The following is a 20,312-nucleotide window of genomic DNA, read 5'->3' on the forward strand; positions in this document are numbered from 1 at the left end:
GAAGATGACAAAGCAGGTAGTTCTCCTACTCGTCTGGCGGATGTAATGGCCACTAAAAATACAGTCTTATAGGACAGCATCTTTAAGGGGATGTCCCCAAGAGGCTCAAACGGAGCCTTGGTTAGAGCGGATAGAACCAGGTTAAGGTCCCATGGGTCTGATTTAGATTTAACTATAGGACATAGTCTAGAGCATAGGTGTCAAACTCTGGCCCGCGGGCCAAATTTGGCCCGCAGTGTAATTATATTTGGCCCGCGAGGCTATACCAAATGACTACTAGAGCTAGCCCGCCGGTATTATACAGCGCATTCATTCATCGCTAATACTACAAATCCCATAATGCCTTGCTGATGTTTTGGCGCGTCAATAAGGACAGGTCCCAGAAACGCCCTCTCCTGTGTGACAGAAGTCATAGCGATCTCATAGCTACAACTGTCACTGTGGAACCCCTTCCCAAAAATGGCAAAAAGAAAGGCAGACAACAGGAACTTTCTGGACAGGTGGGAGACAGAATATCTGTTTACATATGTAAAAGACAGACCTGTTTGTCTGATTTGTGGAGTCAACGTGGCTATAACTAAGGAGTACAACATTCGACGACACTATGAAACAAAACACCATGACAAGTACAAGGACCTGGACATGACTCAAAAGAGCCAGAAAGTGAAGGAGATGAAAAGAAGTTTGGTTTCACAACAGAATATGTTCAAAAAAGCCACATCACAAAGTGAGGCTGCTGTAAAAGCTAGTTATATTGTAGCAGTAGAGATCGCAAAATCAGCCCGGCCCTTTAATGAGGGAGAGTTTGTGAAAAAGTGCATGTTGAAAGTTTGTGACATCGTGTGCCCAGAGAAAAAGCAAGCCTTTTCAAACGTGAGCCTGAGCAGAAACACAGTAGCTGATCGCACATGTGATCTTGCCACCAATCTGTATGACCAGCTTTTGGAAAAGGGAAAAGATTTCGTTGCATTCTCCCTTGCTGTGGATGAGAGCAGCGACGCATCTGATACTGCTCAGCTGTCAGTCTTCATCCGTGGAGTGGACTCAAATATGTGTGTTACGGAGGAGCTATTTGGGATTCAAATCAATGCATGGCACAACCACAGGAAAGGAAATCTTTGAGGAGGTTTCCAAATGCGTAACTGAAATAAAGCTGTCGTGGGATAAACTCGTGGGATTAACGACAGATGGTGCGCCAGCGATGTGCGGTAAAACAAGTGGACTGGTGGGCAGGGTCCGGGAGAAGATGCAGGAAGAGAACTGTGCAGGTGAACTAACTGTTTATCACTGCATCATACATCAGGAATCACTGTGTGGCAAAGCCCTAAAGATGGAACATGTTATGACCACAGTAACACAAGTAGTTAACTTTATAAGAGCCAAAGGTCTGAATCACCGCCAGTTTAAGTCTTTTCTGGAGGAGTGTGGTTCGGCGTATTCAGACGTGCCGTATCACACAGAGGTGAGATGGTTAAGCCGAGGAAAAGTACTGAATAGATGTTTTGAGCTGCATGAGGAAATATGTCAGTTTCTGGAAAGCAAAGGGAAGGACACAGCAGAGCTTCGGGAGAAAAAGTTTCTGTGTGAGCTGGCCTTTCTGTGTGACATCTCGAGCCATCTCGATGCGCTGAACCTGCAGCTTCAGGGGCGCGGGCGCATCATCACAGACATGTACGCTGCAGTGAGGGCTTTTAAAACTAAACTGTGCCTGTGGGAGAATCAGATGCTGCAAGGAAACCTTGGCCATTTTCCCTGCTGCCAAACCATGAAAACGCAGTTCTTTACCAACTTGTTCCCATGCGCACAGTTTGCTGAAAAACTCAGTGTACTCGGCGCTGAGTTTAGCCGGCGATTTGCCGACTTTGATGTCCAGAAATGTAGGTTTGAACTGCTCAGTAATCTCTTCGCAGTTAATGTGGAAAACGCACCAACCAACCTCCAAATGGAGCTAATTGAACTCCAGTGTAATGACACGCTGAAGTCAAAGTATGATGCTGTGGGCGCCGCACAGTTTCCACAGTTCATCCCTGACACAATGCCTCAGCTCCGCACCCAAGCTGCTCAGATGCTCTCCATGTTCGGCAGCACTTATCTATGTGAGCAACTTTTCTCCTCGATGAAGATGACCAAAACATCTCACAGGAGACGTCTGACTGATGAACACCTTCGCTCGATACTGAGGATTTCCTCAGCTCAAAGCCTGAGCCCAGACATTGATGAACTATCATCCAAGAAGAGATGCCAGGTATCTGGCTTGGGCACATCAGATAAGATCAGTGTGCAGCAAACTGAGCAATAATTAATGTTTTCTTTATGCACTTTTTCTTGCTACTCCAAGACATGGGCTTGAATGGTTGATTGATTTTATTATTGTTATTTTAAAAATTATTATTATTTATTATTATTTAAATCTTATTTAATAAATGAATATGCTTGTTCCATATTCAATGTTAAAGGGTTTCTATCACTTTGTTTCACCTATTTAGCTTTCAGACACTAGCGATCCGCTAGTGTCTGCTCTATCTAACCATCCTAATATAATAGCTTATTGTCCTGCCGTTTAGCTAAAAAAATAACTTATATAGATATGCAAATGAGCCTCTAGGTGCTATGGGGGCGTGATTAGCACCTAGAGGCTCCGTCTACCTTAACAAACTGCCGCCGCCCAGCGCGTCCCTCCAGCCCGCCCATCTCCAGCTGAAGCGATCCTCTCCGTGCGCGTCTCTGTTCTGCGCATGCGCAGTGAATGTCTGATCGCTTCCCTGCTCAGACATCTCCACTGCGCCTGCGCCGATGACGTCATAGTGCTCCGAGGAACAGGCGCAGTGGAGATGTCTGAGCAGGGAAGCGATCAGACATTCACTGCGCATGCGCAGAACAGAGACGCGCACGGAGAGGATCGCTTCAGCTGGAGATGGGCGGGCTGGAGGGACGCGCTGGGCGGCGGCAGTTTGTTAAGGTAGACGGAGCCTCTAGGTGCTAATCACGCCCCCATAGCACCTAGAGGCTCATTTGCATATCTATATAAGTTATTTTTTTAGCTAAACGGCAGGACAATAAGCTATTATATTAGGATGGTTAGATAAAGCAGACACTAGCGGATCGCTAGTGTCTGAAAGCTAAATAGGTGAAACAAAGTGGTAGAAACCCTTTAAAGCAAATCTTGTTTGGGTCCATGTTAAAAGGTTCATTTGTTCAATGCTGGCCCGCGACTTTGTTCAAGTTTTACATTTTGGCCCACTGTGTATTTGAGTTTGACACCCCTGGTCTAGAGGATCCCTTAATGAACCTTTTGACCCAAGGATGAGTAGCCAATCTAAAGTCAAATAGGGCACTCAGTGCCGAGACCTGGACCTTGAGAGTGCTGGGTTTAAGCTTTTTGTTAAGGCCTTTCTGTAAAAAATTTAAATTAATGGGATGTTGGGTGAGCTCAAGTCTAGGCCTGGGCCTGCAAACCGAAGGAAGGTCTTCCATACCCTCAGATAGATTTCGGAGGTGACTTTTTTCCTACTAGCTAGAAGGGTCCCAATGACTTGTTCTGATAGGCCTCTAGACCTGAAGAATGTCCTCTGAAAATCCAGGCTGTCAGGTGGAGGTTCTTGACTTCCGGATTATGTAGAGGGCCCTGATATAGTAGGTCCTGTCTTTCTGGAAGTATTCAGGGATCGGCTATTGATAGTCTCCTCAACCAAGCAAACCAGACTCTTCTTGGCCAAAACGGTGCTATTAGTATCACTGTTGCCTGCTCCCCCTGATCTTCTGAATCACTCTGGGCAATAGGCTAATGAGAGGGAAAGAATAGACTAGGCCCTTCCCCCATGGCTGTGAGAGCGCATCTGTGCCTATCGACTGATCCTCCCTGCTCAGAGAAAAGAAACTTTCACACTTTTTGTTCTCCACCGAGGCGAATAGATCTATTGTGGGAGATCCCCATAGGGCCTCTATTTGGTGAAATACCTCCTGATTCAGACACCAATTCGCCTGACTGAATCTGTGTCTGCTGAGAAAGTCCGCCTGGTGATTTTCTGAGCCTTTCAAATGAACTATGGAAAGAGAAAGAGCTTTCCCCTGTATTAACAAGAAGATCCTGGATGCTAGCTGCATTAGTTGAGGAGATCTTGTTCCCCCTTGCTTGTTTATATAAGCTACCACCGAGGCGTTGTCGGATAGGATCCTGACATGTTTTTGAGGCAAAGATGGGAGACTTTCCTTTAATGCGCACAGGACTGCTCTTAACTCCCTGGCATTTTGGGACTGAGCACTCTGGGTCTTTGACCAAGGGCCTTGGAAAAACCCCAAAACAGAATGGGCCCCACATCCCCAAGGGCTTGCGTCGGTGGTTATTATTAAGGGGTCGTGTCTCAACCACTCTACTCCCTGACTGAGGTTCGGAATTTTTAGCCACCAAGCTAGGGACCGGGTTACTGACCCAGGGACTACAATCTTGCGATCCAGGGATAGCAACCTCCCGTCCCATTTGGACAAAATGTGCCATTGAAGTATTCTGGACCTGAATTGGGCCCACCTCACAGCAGGAATACAAGCCATCATCAAACCCAGAATAGACATTGCTTTTCTTAGGGAAACTTCCTTGGTTTTGCTGAAAGACCTGATTTTCTGCTGAATAACTTTCTTCTTGTCTGCCAGAAGATAAGATTTCTGTGTCTGAGAATCTAATAGGATGCCTAGGAAAACGCATTTGGAGGTTGGAATCAGGGTCCCCAGGACCTTCTGTATTTGAGATCTCAACAGCTCTGGGGACTGCCCTACCAAGAGAAGGTCGTCCAGGTACGAGATTATAATGATGTCTGACCTTCTTATTTCTGCCATTACCTCCGCCATTACCTTTGTGAAAAGCCTCGGTGCCTGTGATATCCCAAAATGAAGTGCTCTGAACTGCAAATGGACAATTGATTCTCCCATCTTCACAGCTCCTGTCTGTCAGTGCGCGGTTGTATTTCCCCTTCTTCCTGCTTCAAGGGGGAAAATGGAGGGAAGAACTGGCCGTCTGGTTGGTATCTGCTTGCTGCTGCTCCCTCCATGCTGGCTGGCCGGCGTTCCCTTTTTCAAATGGGCCGCGCAACGCCCGCCATGTTTAAGCTCCTCCCCTTCCGGCTGGTGGAACGCACGCGTCACTTCCGGTGCGACGCGCACGCCCAGACTCGGCCTGCCTCAATGAAAGGAGAAGATCCACTTCCCCCCCCACGCCGCAACTTCGCCGGCTAGGTGGGGAGCACGAGGCAGCTACAGGCATCCCCCCATGGCTCTGAAGAAGGGAAGAAAAAACGCCGGGCTTCTCAGCGGCTCCTAGTGGAGACTTACGCAGACAGGTACCTCCACTAGGTTTCCATTATTTTAACCCTAGAGGTCCTGCAGCCCAAAGATAGACCTGAAAAGAAATCCTCCTGTCCCTGGACAGGAAACAGGAAAGAACTGAGTGGTGGAAGGCAATGGACCAATTTAAAGATCTGGGAAGTTCCTGTTTCCTGTCCGGAAGGGGGAGGATCTCTCACAGGTGCTGTCATGGGGCGTAATGGAAAACTCCTATAAATACAGTAGAGAAAAAACTATTTACTGCATGAAATGTACTACCAAGTTATTAGAGGACAAATTTCCTTTAAAAGTCTTCAGATTTGTGTAAGTGGGTCAGGTTTACAAAGTGATTGTGCTGCAGTCATCTAAACCATAGGAAAGTGAACCATAGAGGAAACCAAAAGGCAGCATAAACTGTTGACTCTTCAATAGTGACACCCACACTAGACTCTTGGGACAAAGCTTCTATATTTTATCTCTGATTACGGCAAGTGCGTGGAAACAACTGCAATGAGATGAAACTTAAATGAGATGAAATCCTCCCTACAACCATAATTCATCTGATATTTAGATGCCAGATTAAATGGGTTTTCCAGGATTACCATGGTTTTTAACAGATATGCTCATGTCGTGTTTTACCTCATGTGCATCTTCCCTATGCTTTTTCTTTTCCAGTTTGGACTCTCCTGACCAGTTTTCACCATATAAAGAAATCACTCTGGTGTGTTTCCCTATATATAGCACTTCCTGTTGCTGTATCCAACCAAACCCATGATGCACTTCTCCCTCATCTGCCACAGCTCCAGCAACAACCCCCACAATGCCCAGCTAGTTTATAGCTCCTCCCACCAGCTAGTTCCATAGACACTCCCCTATCACTGCCCCTAACAATGCCCAGCTAGTTTATAGCTCCTCCCACCCAGTTTATAGCTCCTCCCACCAGCTAGTTCCATAGACACTTCCCTATCACTGCCCCTAACAATGCCCAGCTAGTTTATAGCTCCTCCTACACAGCTAGTTTATAGCTCCTCCCACCAGCTAGTTCCATAGACACTCCCCTATCACTGCCCAGCTAGTTTATAGCTCCTCCTACCCAGCTAGTTTATAGCTCCTCCCACCAGCTAGTTCCATAGACACTACCCTATCACTGCCCAGCTAGTTTATAGCTCCTCCCACCAGCTAGTTCCATAGACACTACCCTATCACTGCCCAGCTAGTTTATAGCTCCTCCTACCCAGCTAGTTTATAGCTCCTCCCACCAGCTAGTTCCATAGACACTACCCTATCACTGCCCAGCTAGTTTATAGCTCCTCCTACCCAGCTAGTTTATAGTTCCTCCCACCAGCTAGTTCCATAGACACTCCCCTATCACTGCCCCTAACAAAGCCCAGCTAGTTTATAGCTCCAAATGGTTAATCAGAGTTTCAGACAGCACACCACAAGAGATTTTCAATGCAATTGGTGTTTTATTCAGCCGGACTTTACATCATTTTGAAAAGCAACGTTTCGGGCTTTACATATTGTGGCCTTCATCAGGCTATATCTCATAGGCGTGTGTATGGAGCCGGCTTTCCAAGTGTTTTTTACTGATGACATCCTCAGTATCTGAGCAGTGAGGGTCCGACACCCGGGACCCCCGCTGATCAGCTGTTTGAGAACAGCTTTTCCAAGGCCATGTGACATCACATTCATCAGTCATTTGGCCTAGGCACAGCTCAGCCCCATTGAAGTGAATGAGGCTGAGCGCATTACCAAGCAAAGCTGCCATACAAGGTACGGCGCTGTGATTGGTGAGCAGAGAGAAGGCCGCGGCGCTACTGCGAGCGCCACTGCCTTCTCAAACAGCTGATCGGTGGGGTCCCTGGTGTCAGACCCCCACCGGTCAGATACTAATCACCTATCCATAGGATGGGTCATCAGTAAAAAAAACACTTGGAAAACCCATTTAACCATTAAGAAGGTTTGGCTGTTTAAGAATAAAGGGATATTCCAGTTTCGAAAAAATAAAAGTTGTATGTCCAACTGAATCCCTTCTTGTATCCAGGGTAGAGGTGACCCAATAGGGTCCTAGAGCCTCCTTTCAATTGCACAGTTTTCCCCAATAAACTGCACTGAATCTGCAAAAGGGGCTTCTGCCATGGAATACACGGCAGATTTTGCCTTTGCAACTTCTGCCATGTGAACACGGCCTTAGGACGCTTTCAAATCAGCACCATTTATTTCCATTCTTCTGCTCCCAAAAGGAGCCTTCAAAAGTAGATGTGAATGTAGCCCTACTGCGAGGCCAGAAAAGTATTATGATGGTATGGAGATTGTGCAATATACTAGACGAGTGATGTAATCAATGCCCACAATTCTAATTTTCTCTCTCTTTTGCTTTATTCTCATCATAGAATTAGGTCGCACAAAGAGAATTACTGCAAAATTGTTCCAGGTGTTAGAATATCAGAACTTACCTGACAATACCCAATGTTTGGATTTCTAAAAGCATAAGCAGTGAGGACTCTCCTCAAGGCAGAAATTCCAATTTCATTTTGGAATGCAGGATGCTCGGGAAGGGAACGATGCAGATCTCTTTCAATCTCCTCTGTGGCAAGGTTGTATTGACCCATAGATTTCTCAACCAGTTCCTCATAATAACCTGGGTGTGTCGCCATCTCATTAATAGCCCCTGATAACAGAATGGACAATTAGCCATGGAACTTAAATGCGACATTAAGTAATCCAGCAGACAATCTACCTGCACAGGTGACTTACCAGAGAACAGCAGCCACAGCTCTCCTCGCATTCTCTCTGGGATGCCTTTCAGTACCAGGTCTCTTGTTTTCTGTGTGCGGTACATACAGATACCTTGCCCATATTCTGCAAAATGAATCTTCCAAGCTTGCTCCTTAAGAAACTCTTTGGCCTTTGAAGACACAATAAAGTGCCCACTGTCATTAGTATAAAGTACGGTACTTGTAATATATATGTCTTTTTCTCACATGTGAGAAAACAACATTTCTGAAGAAGTCTGTGATCTCAGACCACCATGGTTTTTTATAGTAGTGGACATGCAGTGACCCGTCATTGCTAAAGGGCTAAAGCTGTAATTTTCAGGTTCAGTATTTTAAAAAGGTTTACTGTTATGCTAACTTATATTTAAAGGGAACCTGTCACCGGGATTTTGGGTATAGAGCTGAGGACATGGGTTGCTAGATCGCCGCTAGCACATCTGCAATAACCAGTCCCCATAGCTCTGTGTGCTTTTATTGTGTAAAAAAAAACGATTTGATACATATGCAAATTACCTGAGATGAGTCAGACCTTGAAAATATGACTCTTCTCTGGTCACACAAGTAAGATATGACTCTTTTAGGTTAATTTGCATATGTATCAAATCGTTGTTTTTTTTACACAATAAAAGCACAGAGAGCTTTGGGGACTGGGTATTGCAGATGTGCTAGCGGCCATCTAGCAACCCATGTCCTCAGCTCTATACCCAAAATCCTGGTGACAGGTTCCCTTTAAGCACTATGTGATCCAGCAAGGCTGTGTATAGGAAGAAAGAGTTATCTGGCAGCCTTGGTAACCCATTGCTGGGTTATGGACTAGTCCCATTTCCCGTAGTTATGGTAGTGTAGGGAGTTCCTAGCAAGCCAAGCGAGAGAAGACCGGTTTTGGTGTGCTCTGTCAAATAGGCCCTGAAAGAACTTTTCTCCAGGGACACATCATCCCTGAGAGTGAAAGCTGCCAGGAAAAGCAAGTTTACTAAGCAACACAATCTGAGGAAAGAAGCATTGAACGTTTACAGATGGTTGAGGACCATAAAGGCAGTGTATGGACTAGACAGTAAGGGTAGTTTCAGACAAGCAAGTTACCTGCAGGGAGGACACCCTGTTTGGGAATTATGCTTCCTTAACAGGACCTATAATGATTTATAATGCTGTGTGTCCCTACCTGACATCGGCTGTGATGATTTGCACCCACATAATGCAGTCAGTACTAGTCACTACAGCGGAGGTCAGGCAGGGACACACAGCATTATAAATAGTTATAATGCTTTGAGGTCCCGTTATAGGAGCAGAGTACCCTCACAATTCCCACATGAAGCGTGTTTCCCATAGACAATCTGAAACTACCCTACCCTAATGGTAACACACACTTATGGTTTTGGACTTCACTACCCATAGTCTGGGTAATTGCTTCTGGGACCTGCTACACTCCTGAGACGAATTGGTCACCCGTCTAAAAGAGTATTCTAAGTATTTTTTTATTTGATGTGAATATCAATAGACAAGTTGTTAATTATTTAAATTTGCCTACTGGGCACTCGCAAGTCAAATTCTGCTCGAGGCACTTTCTGGATCACTTGCCGTATATTGTGTTCTGTACTTGATTCTTACACAGTTACATCCCACAATGAACGTGTTAAGTCATCACTGATGACAATGGGGGAGATTTATCAAGCCTGGCGTTCCCATATGCCACAATAATGGCGTAAACACATTGATAAATACCCCTCTGTGTGACTGTGTCTGCCCCTGGTAAAACAATAGATTTGTGAAGCTTTAATGGCACTAAAATTAGGTTCAGATTCGTGCTCATTTTGCCACAGTGGCTGCTTTGTCTACCAGCCAACTGACTTGCCATGATGTGGCTGCATTTCATTCTCAACTTATTTAAAGTAATACTCCCACAAAACTCTTATTCTCTGGCCCCTTAGAAATGTACATGATGTAAACTGTAGTGAAGGTAATCTTCAGTGACTGTATTTGTGAGTTATAATCTCCCTTCTGATCCTCAGCTGTGTCACGTGACCAACACTCTGCCTCTCCAACTGACACAGGACAGCAAGCCAGTTACTTCTCTATTCATTCATACGAGACTGACATTGAGGCTCCCATAAGAATACATAGAGAAACTGGCTTCCTGTCCACAAACATAAAATGCTGTGTTATTTGGAGTGTCAGAGTGCTGGTCACATGACACAGCTGAGAAGCAGAAGGGAGGGGATAACTCACAAATACAGACACTGGTAAGAAGATTACCTTCACTATAGTTTAGGCTGGGCTCATGTCACGTTTTTGCTATCAGTTTTACTACAAAAAACTTATACCTTAACGGATTCCTCAGAATCCATCACCATAGAGTTCCATTGTAAAAATATATATATATGTCTAGGTTTTTTTTTACCGGTCTCTGCAGGATACAAAAGTGTGTTGTGCTGTGCTTTTGTATCCTTTTTTTTTTTTACAACATATCCTTTAAACGGATGGCAAAAAAGTGATGTCAGGTTCATGCTCTGTACCCTAGCATGTATGCTGTGTCAGGATTGTGCTGCCTCTTCTTACCAATTTAGGGTTGAATTCCTCGGGGGACCTCCTACGATACATGGTCATTAAAGTTTGTGTTGCTGTTGGAGCGCTGTTTCCATTTAGGTTTATGTGGCGGTCTCTATCTGCTTCCATTCTTTGTCTTTGATGAGGACTGCAGGAAACAAAACCAGTGGCCCTGGAGTCAGCCTGCAAACATGAACGGGCACATATTACAGTACATATACATCACCAGAGCCATTTTTTTGTAATTTCAAGTATTAAGCAATGGCATAATAAAATCGTGTATTTTAAATGCAGGCAGCATGATATAGAGCAGGAGGAGCTGGGCAGACTGATATATAGTTTTATTGGGAAATATTCAGTAAAACTTGTAATTTATACATTAAAAAAATCTGCTCTTTCCATGCTTAGGAGTCAAGTGGGAGGTGCCACTCTGAATGACTAATCATACAGGGAAGTCGGTCAATCACTGCGCAGGTCCACCCACATGACTCCAATGCATAAAAAGAGCACAGATTCAACTGCAAACTTTACCGAATCTTTCCCCACAGAACTATATGTCAATCTGCTCAGCTCCTCCTGCTCTATAACATGCGGCCTGTATGCATTTCATGGTGACAGGTATACTTTATTAGAAACTGAAGACAATACAGAGAACTGGGTTACAAAGTCAATGAAAAAGCTCATTTGTAGCAGGTGTGTGGTGCATTTATAGAAGCCTGATAGTGAGGGGGTTACCTGGAATTAGAATGTGGCTGTATGGGAAGATTGATGATGGACTATGATGTTATATGGAACATCGCTGATTGGAATTAGATGATGGTGGATGGCTTATTTAGGAGTAATGTGGTGCCGACACCCCGAGAGTGATGACTAAGGAAGATGTTATAGGAGTGTGTCCTGCCTTAAAGGGATTAGGGGGGGGGGGGGGGGGGGGGAGGTATGGGTTTATTTGTTTAGGATGGATAATTGTACTCACATTGAAAATACTTTTGATACCAGAGGCTATATGTGGATTTATGCCATGTCCTATGTAGATATGTGTAATATAATGTATATATTATATACTATATATGACAGATAATGTATACATCTGTGGTCTACAAAATATCATGTTAATGTGATAAAATAAGACTGGAAAATGTTAATAAAGAAATATCTGATTTAAAAAAAGAAAAAGCTCATTTGCATCCCTTTCCTCCCAGAATTCCAGAGGAGCATGTATGGCCTATAAGTCTCCTCACGCTGATTAAGGTGCTCTCTCCCTAAGGAGAGATAGTACTCCCCTAAAGTCAATGATTGTAATGATGCAGTGTGCTGTATACCTAATCATCAATGGAAAACAGAACCAGTAACTTGAGAAGACAAGTGTGTATACAGGTCATCACGTATTGTACCTCCTCCTCTATGCTGCTGTCACTTCCAGAAATATCCTTGTCAAAGTACATTTTCAAGGTAGTCTGCTGCAGGAAATCCGATATTCTCTGCACAAGAAAGTCTCTGTCCTTCAAATTGGCAAAGAGAAATGTCATTCTGTTCTTGGTGCTGATAGACAGCGGGCTGGGCAGGACACTGGAGCTGTCAGCCTTCTCTACAATGGTCACCTACACAAAGGCAAGACATTCATTTACTACACAAAGAAAATGGAGCCGCTGGCATCTGGATGACACACACCAGACTTACTCATTGATTATAGTCTGAAGATAAAAATTTAACTAGGCTTAAAACTATTAAAAGTTTTTTTTTTTTTTATATGCTAGAAAGGCAGCAGCACCTGTGGAGAACCTCATACTCGCCTGCTCCCTACTTCTCCATTCCAGCTTCCTTCACTGCTCTTCCAGTCTCTGTCAACTTCTGCATGGACAAGGTGACGTGTGCCAAGTGGAACATCACTGATGGGTCTCCTGGCGCTTGGGGACTCATCACTGCTTAAGCCAGTCATTGGTTACAGTGGCAACATGACCCCGGATGCACAGTGGGGAGCACGCTAGTATGGATTTCTCCACTGGTACCCAAAAACTTGGACAACCTCTTTAAAGAAGCTTTATGCTTTTCTATATTCATATATCACTCTCACCGATTGGCTCATGAGAGAACATATTTTAGTATGGTGCCTATCTCATTTTGTTTACATTCTGCTTGTCCAAAATGTCAGTCATGCATGAGATATACCCATGGACACAAGGTCTCAAAGGATGGCTCCTTCTTTATGCAATTTGACAGACAGAAATGAATGCTGAATAACTTTTCATATTCTTCACTTTTTATTTTTTTACATAAAGGTCTTCTGTAGCTGGAGAGATGTGCATTGCGTGAGAGCTTACATGGCGGTCACATAGTTGATGAAAGATAGTTATCCCTTTAAGGGTAATTTACTGCAGAAAATCCACATCAAAATTCCATTTACATGCAGATTTGGCTGTTGATTTCCTGCAGATTTCACCCTCTGCATTGCAAAAAAAAAATAAAAAATCCCCAGCATGCACTATGAACCATGCCATATATTTCTAATCCTAACCGCAGGTCAATTTATACTGTGGATTTTTTATACAGCGTGTGGATGAGATTTGTTTAAGAGGGTTATTCAGGAAGTTGATATTGATAGCCTATCCACAAAAAAGGTCATCAATATCAGATCAGCAGGGGTCTGACTCCCGGCACCCCCACCAATCATCTGTTCAAAGAGACCACAGCGCTCCGTGATCGCTTATGAATCTTCCTAGACCAGTAACATCATGTACATCAGTCACATGGCCTAGGTGCACCTCAGTCCCATTCAAATGAATGGGGCTGAGCTGCAATACCAAGCACAGATGCTATACAATGATTGAAGCTGTGATTGGTAGGCTGTGAGGAGCGCGCTCCGGTGAGCGCTGCAGCCTCTTCAAACAGTTGGTTGGTAAGGGTGCAGGGGTTCAGACTCCTACCGATCTGATATGATAGGCGATCAATATCAAATTCCCGGATAACCCCTTTAACACTAATTTAGTTTGCTGCTGCTGTAAGACAGTGAGGATCTACCAATAAAGACACCTTTTCTTCCAATATCAGCCAGTACACGATGTATCTAACTTAGTAGTCATTCTTAGAACCATAATGCCATCAGTTATTCACAGAGTCACCCGGGCTTCATGGAAGTGCCCCTCATAATATTAGGTATTTATATTGAATTCCATTAAATATATAGAATTATTTTTCAACACAGCAATAGCGCCATAATCCTGTACATGACGGACATTTCCTCTTCGGCAATAAGTTAATATAAATATAGTGTCATAATGATCAGAGCCGGTGTCATTATCTGCATCATTTATCCATGAGATGCACGTACTGTACCTACTCATCCACTACACAGCAGACTGAGCCCCATGAATACGGCTTATACACCACAGATCAGGGACACGGAGGCTTTGAGAAGCTGAGGTTTCTCCATGATTGCCCTTCTTATAGAAATATAATTAGATCAGGCACAAAGCGTAAAAGAGGTAATTTACCAAATGACAACTTGATTAAATGTGCCAGAAAATGCAGCTGTCAAACAGCTAATTTCTGAACAGACTTTCTTCCAGAGTGACAATCTCAGTTATTAAGTGACATACAATTGTAAATGAAGGTGATTTCTCAGAGGCCGATCCTCCTCGGTGCACACAATGACAATAGAGACCAGTAAGTATACCAACCTCTCTCAGCGGGATGATCAGACTGCACAGATTCTCTTCTTTACTGGTGAAGCAAATGTAATTTGTGGAAACAAACATTTGCCCCAAAATATGCAGTTTACTGAAGGGGGTCCACAAAGTGCAGGCTGTATGTCCATCCAACTTTTCATCCTTCGGAAGACGGAAGAGAGCGCGATACCGTTCACTCTTGGCTCGAGCATCTAAATCTCTGTAAAACAAGCACAAAAGAAGCTATGATACCAGCACCTACTCAAATAAAATCCCACCGTCTCCTATACCGGATTTATTGAGAACTTGATTATATACACAAATCATTTCCCACAAACCCTGTAGAAATATCTCCTAATTTCAAGCACATCCCCAAAACTTACTCCTCCTTCCTTCACCTTGGTCACACTCAAGACAATCCCTAAAATGTCCATGTTGCACTCCAAATTTATAACATTAACCTTGTCTTCACTTGAATCTAGAACTTTTCCTGCATCCATTTTTTGTTCTCTCATCAAATTCACATTTCTGCAACCTAAGACACTCTCCTGCCTTAGGGTGTCGCTCCAGCACCCTTATCTCATACCTAAAGTCCCCTTTACATGGGCCAACACAGCAGGCAGTTTTTGGGAACAAACCAGTCATTCTTGATAATTGCCTGTTAGAGGAGGTGAGAGCTGCATTTACATGTTGCAATCATCTCCTCTATATGGAGAGTAGTGACTGCCACTGCGATCACTCATCCTCAAACAGAAAAATTGCTTCTGAGCAGCAGATAACTGTTTAGACAGTAGAAACAATGATTTAGGAGTCTGCAGCAGTGATGCTTTCAACTAATGAACGAGCTTTCTCGTTCATCGGGTGATTAGCAACACCTTTACACAGGTCAATTATTGGGAACAAGTGTTCCTAGGAAAGGTCCTTCCCAATAATTGCCCAATCATTAGTCTGTTTAAAGGTGCCTTAACTAATGAGCTTTGGTTGGACTACATACTGCTGTAATCAATATAGGTCATAAGAAATATAGAGAAAATGCATTTTATATGGGTCCCAACAAGTGATCAAGGACTTGAATACTTCCAGCACTGCATTGTTTGAACTTCCACTCACCTCTTTAAGGCAGATACTTTTTTGGGGGATTTCTTTTTTAATTTGGGAAGGGATCGGTCCTGCTCAAACCCTTCATTATCCAGGAGTTGCCTCATAGCTATGTTGGCGAGCTGCTCCATCAATTTGAAAGTCTCAGAGATGTTCAGAAAAACAGAGAAGAAATCTTCACTAGAGCGAGTGCTGACTTTAATCATGTCTGGGAGAAGTAAGGTAGCCATCTTTTCCAGTTGTGTTATGTCAACCCATCGGATCACCAGCTTGGCTATGAAAACATAGATGACAGTTTACCGACAGCAAGAACATTGCTCAGTCATTGCCAAAGGTCTTCTACACAAACAGAAACATATTTATTTGTAGTGGCCAGAAAGCCTGGATCTGCTACAGTCTGCATTAATATTTCTCTACGGCAAATCCTCGACTTTCATCTTTTGAAAGATATGATCGATAGTCAACCACTTTGTAATTTAGGGGAATTCTATTTAATCCTTCATTTATGTGAGTCCATTAATACTTTAAGAAATCGGAAATTAGTAAAATTAATTATTATTAATAATGTTCTATTATGAACATTTTTAAAAGACCACTAGAAACAATATTTCCGCATTCACAGGAGTTCTTGGACCACACAAAACTTGATGACCTTTAAAGAAAGATGACAACTCCATTCTACTGCTGGAGCATGGTATTCTAGAAAAGACAGGATAAGGCTATGTCCACAGAATTCTGGTATTCTGTTCCGGCACAGGAACACAATACCGGAATTGCCGTGTCTGGCATATGTCGGAGATCACCGATGCCCTTCACTATAACGGGGTCTGCCAGGTTTCTGGCATAATACTGGATCTCTTTTGGAGAAATACCGCTGCATGTAGGCTGGAAACCTGATGGACCCAGTTACAGTGAATGGGATTTGTCAAGTGCTGGCAGTCTCCAGCATATGCAAGATACAGAAATTCCAGTATTCTGTTACTATGCCGGAACAGAAAAACGGAATACCAACCTCAGATGTGGCTGTAACATAACAACAACGTACACACAGATATGCATCAGTTTGCATCGGGTCTGTCACTGCCATGTCTCTCAAGGAGGGGGCCATACTCCATGTTTTCTTGCAGACTATATTTGTCTGTCGACACATTTCTGACTATTAACTCCCATTTGTTGTACTTTAAATAAAGAACACGCACCATGCCGCACAGGAAGAAAGTGTGCATCTCCGATATAGCTGTTTAAAGAACACTTTTATAAGGAGTCTGTTGGCAGTTCTGACCATGCTAAACTGCTGACAGCAGTGGGTGAAGTCTGGGAGAGCAGGACAATTATACCTTTTGCGAAGCTTTTATTATCAGGAGTAGCGTGAATATGAAGTTTGATTCTGTCAGGCACAACTTCTGTGAAGTGCTCTCTGCTTCACAGCTGTAGCAGTCTCCTGACTGGATGTTGCAGCCGTCATTGAGAGCATAGGGGAGAAGCTGTAAAGCAGTGTAAGGTAGAAAGCAGAGAGCACCTCACTGTGAACCTCCATCTCCTGGGCACTTGCAGGACCAGACCCATGCAGAAACTAAGCGGATATTCACACTATTCCTTCCCTGGTTCTGTCAGCAATTTTGCCTCATCAAAACTGCTAACAAACTCTCTTTAAACCTAAACTAATAGCTACAACATTTTTAATCAATACATGTGTTCGAAAGCATTATAAGGAATATAAAAAGCTGCGCTGTGATTGCTATAGGCAATAAAGAATTGTTTTTAGACATTTATAAATCTCCTTTATTTCACATCTACAATATTAAATTTAATTAACGATACTAAAATTGAATACAAGATTTCATTTTGAGATATAAAATGGCATAGTGGATATAGTTTATCTACAGGTTAGGCAGCCCCGTCTTATATTCTGCACAGAACAACTATAGACAACATCCTTGAGGGAGTTTAGTTCAGTAGCAGTAACAATGTATGACACATAGTAGAAGGTACTTAATAAACAAATATCATTTGATCAAAATGTGTGCACAAATAATGTAGCTATATAAGGCCTTATTCAGACAAGGTCTTTTCATATCAGTGTGCTGTCTAAGGCCTCTTTCACACGGGCATTGCGGGAAAATGTGCGGGTGCGTTACGGGAACACCCGCGATTTTTCCGCGCGAGTGCAAAACATTGTAATGCGTTTTGCACTCGCGTGAGAAAAATCGCGCATGTTTGGTACCCAAACCCGAACTTCTTCACAGAAGTTCGGGCTTGGGATCGGTGTTCTGTAGATTCTATTATTTCCCCTTATAACATAGTTATAAGGGAAAATAATAGCATTCTGAATAAGGAATGCTTAGTAAAACATCGCTGGAGGGGTTAAAAAATAAAAATAAAATAATTTAACTCACCTTAGTCCACTTGATCGCGATGCCCGGCATCTCCTTCTGTCTCCTTTACTGAACAGGACCTGTGGTGAGCATTCATTATAGGTCAAGGACCTGTGGTGACGTCACTCTGGTCATCACATGATCCATCACCATGGTAAAAGATCATGTGATGGATCATGTGATGACCGGAGTGACGTCACCACAGGTCCTTGACCTATAATGAATGCTCACCACAGGTCCTGTTCAGTAAAGGAGACAGAAGGAGATGCCGGGCATCGCGATCAAGTGGACTAAGGTGAGTTAAATTATTTTATTTATTTATTTTAACCCCTCCAGCGATGTTTTACTAAGCATTCCTTATTCAGAATGCTATTATTTTCCCTTATAACTATGTTATAAGGGAAAATAATAATGATCGGGTCTCCATCCCGATCGTCTCCTAGCAACCGTGCGTGAAAATCGCACCGTATCCGCACTTGCTTGCGGATGCTTGCGATTTTCACGCAAACCCCATTCACTTCTATGGGGCCTGCGTTGCGTGAAAAATGCAGAATATAGTGCATGCTGCGATTTTAACGCAACGCACAAGTGATGCGTGACAATCACCGCTCATCTGCACAGCCCCATAGAAATGAATGGGTCGGTATTCAGCTCGGGTGAAATGCGTTCAACTCACGCATCACATCCGCGCGGAATACTCGCCCGTGTGAAAGGGGTCTAGGTCTAGAACAGACAGCACACAAACTGAAAGATGAACACATTATAGTCAATGGGCCATTTTGCATGTCTGATTTTCCATAAGGACCATTACTCTGTATAGAGAAAATTGCAGCATGCACTACTATAGTCCGATTCTAACACTACACTCGGCCACTGAATTCAATGGCCCGGACATACTAATGTGTCTGCGTCTAGAATCTGTCTGAAAAGTGGTGTAAACTGGCGGAACTAAAGCTGGTACAATTTTTCCTTGAAAAGGGGGTGAGGTTTTGTGGGAAAGCGAGCATGGCCTAATGTGAATGTTTTGCATGATATTTCTGGTGTAAAATTCTGTCACAAATTAAGACAATCAATAATTGGTAGAGAGTCAGAGAAAAGTGTCTATCCCTGCACCACATTTATCATCCAGTTTAATTTCTATCAATTGGAAGAAAACTGAATATCTGTTACACTACCTTCTTTTCCTAATAGGAAGGAGTAGAAACAGAGGTGGTTGATGCTTAGGTACATCCATCCTTGTCGGGGCACTCTGCCCTTCCAGTAACTGCATGAGTAGTAGTTCACCAACTTCTCTTCTTCTGGCATGCCAAATAGCTTGTGGAACTTCACTATGGCTTCCTTAAACTTATCTGTATCATCATCATCTTTTACGCCATTGATTTTATTATACTCTGCAATGATACCCTGGAGAAAGTAAGGGGATATGACGTAGTTATCAATAGAACTGGATCATTTGTTGGCTGGATATATGGGTATACAGTAGTCAAACATTTTTATTTCTTCCTTGAACATCAAAAAGGATCATCTTTGGCCATCTCCAAACTTTAATTGCAATTTGCACTAATGCAAAAAAATTGAGTATGTACAGATTTAATCATTTTGTTTGCTTAACTACCATGAATGCTATGTGACGTTGCTAAGCAGGTTGCTTTTTTGGATTTGAATGGGTTGTCTAGCCTAGGGGATGGAAACCTCAATACTCGTAACCTGTTCCCCATTAATAAAGAACAACACTGGTCCCGTCATGCCTGTGCCACTGCCCAATTCCCAGCCACTTCAGGTCCCAATGAACCAGGAAGTGGCTCGGTCCTGCTGTGACGTATCGCTCAAGCAGATTTGACAGCTCTGCTGAGGCCTGGGACTCGCCGTAGTGGACATGGGAACAAGCCACTTTCTGGTCCAGCTTGGAACGAGGCAGTAGCTCCACCACAGCGGGACCATGGACAAGTTGTTTTTTTTTGTTGTTTTTTTTAAAATGGGGCACTCATTGGGAGCATTGGTGTTGCCTGCTTCTTGACCGACCAACCTCTTTAAGAAAGTTTTTTCTCCTTTCTGTCCTTTATTCATCGATATTGTTTGGGCCCACAGCAAAGCCTCGTCATAAATTAGGCGCCTCCTCCTGCAGTCTGTGCGCCTAACCTGAAATCGAGAGGTCAGGGCTGCCACAGATTTCTGGCTTCATTTACACCAGAAAACTGATGTAATTGAAGATAAATTTGTCGCTGCATCTAGCCACGCCTCTTCCCCGCCCTTGCCACACCCACTTTTAGAAAATTGGCGAGGACGGCAAAAAAGGGGAGATGCGACAATTTTGTAAAAAGTTGCAGTTAAAAAGTGGCACCTGCTACATTTTAACGCCACTTTTCAGGTGTAAATGGAAAGATAAATCTCCCCCATAATTTCTGGTGTTTTCTCTATCATGTCCAGTTAAAGCTAAGCCTAATGGAAACGACCAGAAGACCTCTAAAAAGAGGTTCTCTCACTGCAAAGAAAAACATTTCAGACGGGAGCCACTGAGGAGATCAGTCGATTGCTGTGTC

The 20,312-nt window shown here is 43.5% G+C and overlaps 1 protein-coding gene across 4 annotated transcripts in view; it reads right to left on the reverse strand.

Moving 5' to 3' along the window:
* Positions 1–20,312, reverse strand: part of TBC1D9 (TBC1 domain family member 9) — a 90,095-nt gene that overhangs the window by 48,901 nt on the left and 20,882 nt on the right. For all 4 annotated transcript variants that reach the window (XM_040418481.1, XM_040418482.1, XM_040418480.1 and 1 more), the window contains exons 4-10: positions 18,948–19,176; positions 15,410–15,671; positions 14,312–14,519; positions 12,029–12,235; positions 10,647–10,817; positions 8,071–8,221; positions 7,770–7,984 (exon numbers count right to left, since the gene is read on the reverse strand). In XM_040418481.1, the coding sequence (XP_040274415.1) occupies positions 7,770–7,984; positions 8,071–8,221; positions 10,647–10,817; positions 12,029–12,235; positions 14,312–14,519; positions 15,410–15,671; positions 18,948–19,176 (1,443 nt within the window). The remainder of the gene's footprint in view (positions 1–7,769; positions 7,985–8,070; positions 8,222–10,646; positions 10,818–12,028; positions 12,236–14,311; positions 14,520–15,409; positions 15,672–18,947; positions 19,177–20,312) is intronic.

The sequence above is a fragment of the Bufo bufo genome, chromosome 2 (genome assembly GCF_905171765.1).
Source record: "Bufo bufo chromosome 2, aBufBuf1.1, whole genome shotgun sequence".
Lineage (NCBI taxonomy): Eukaryota > Metazoa > Chordata > Amphibia > Anura > Bufonidae > Bufo > Bufo bufo.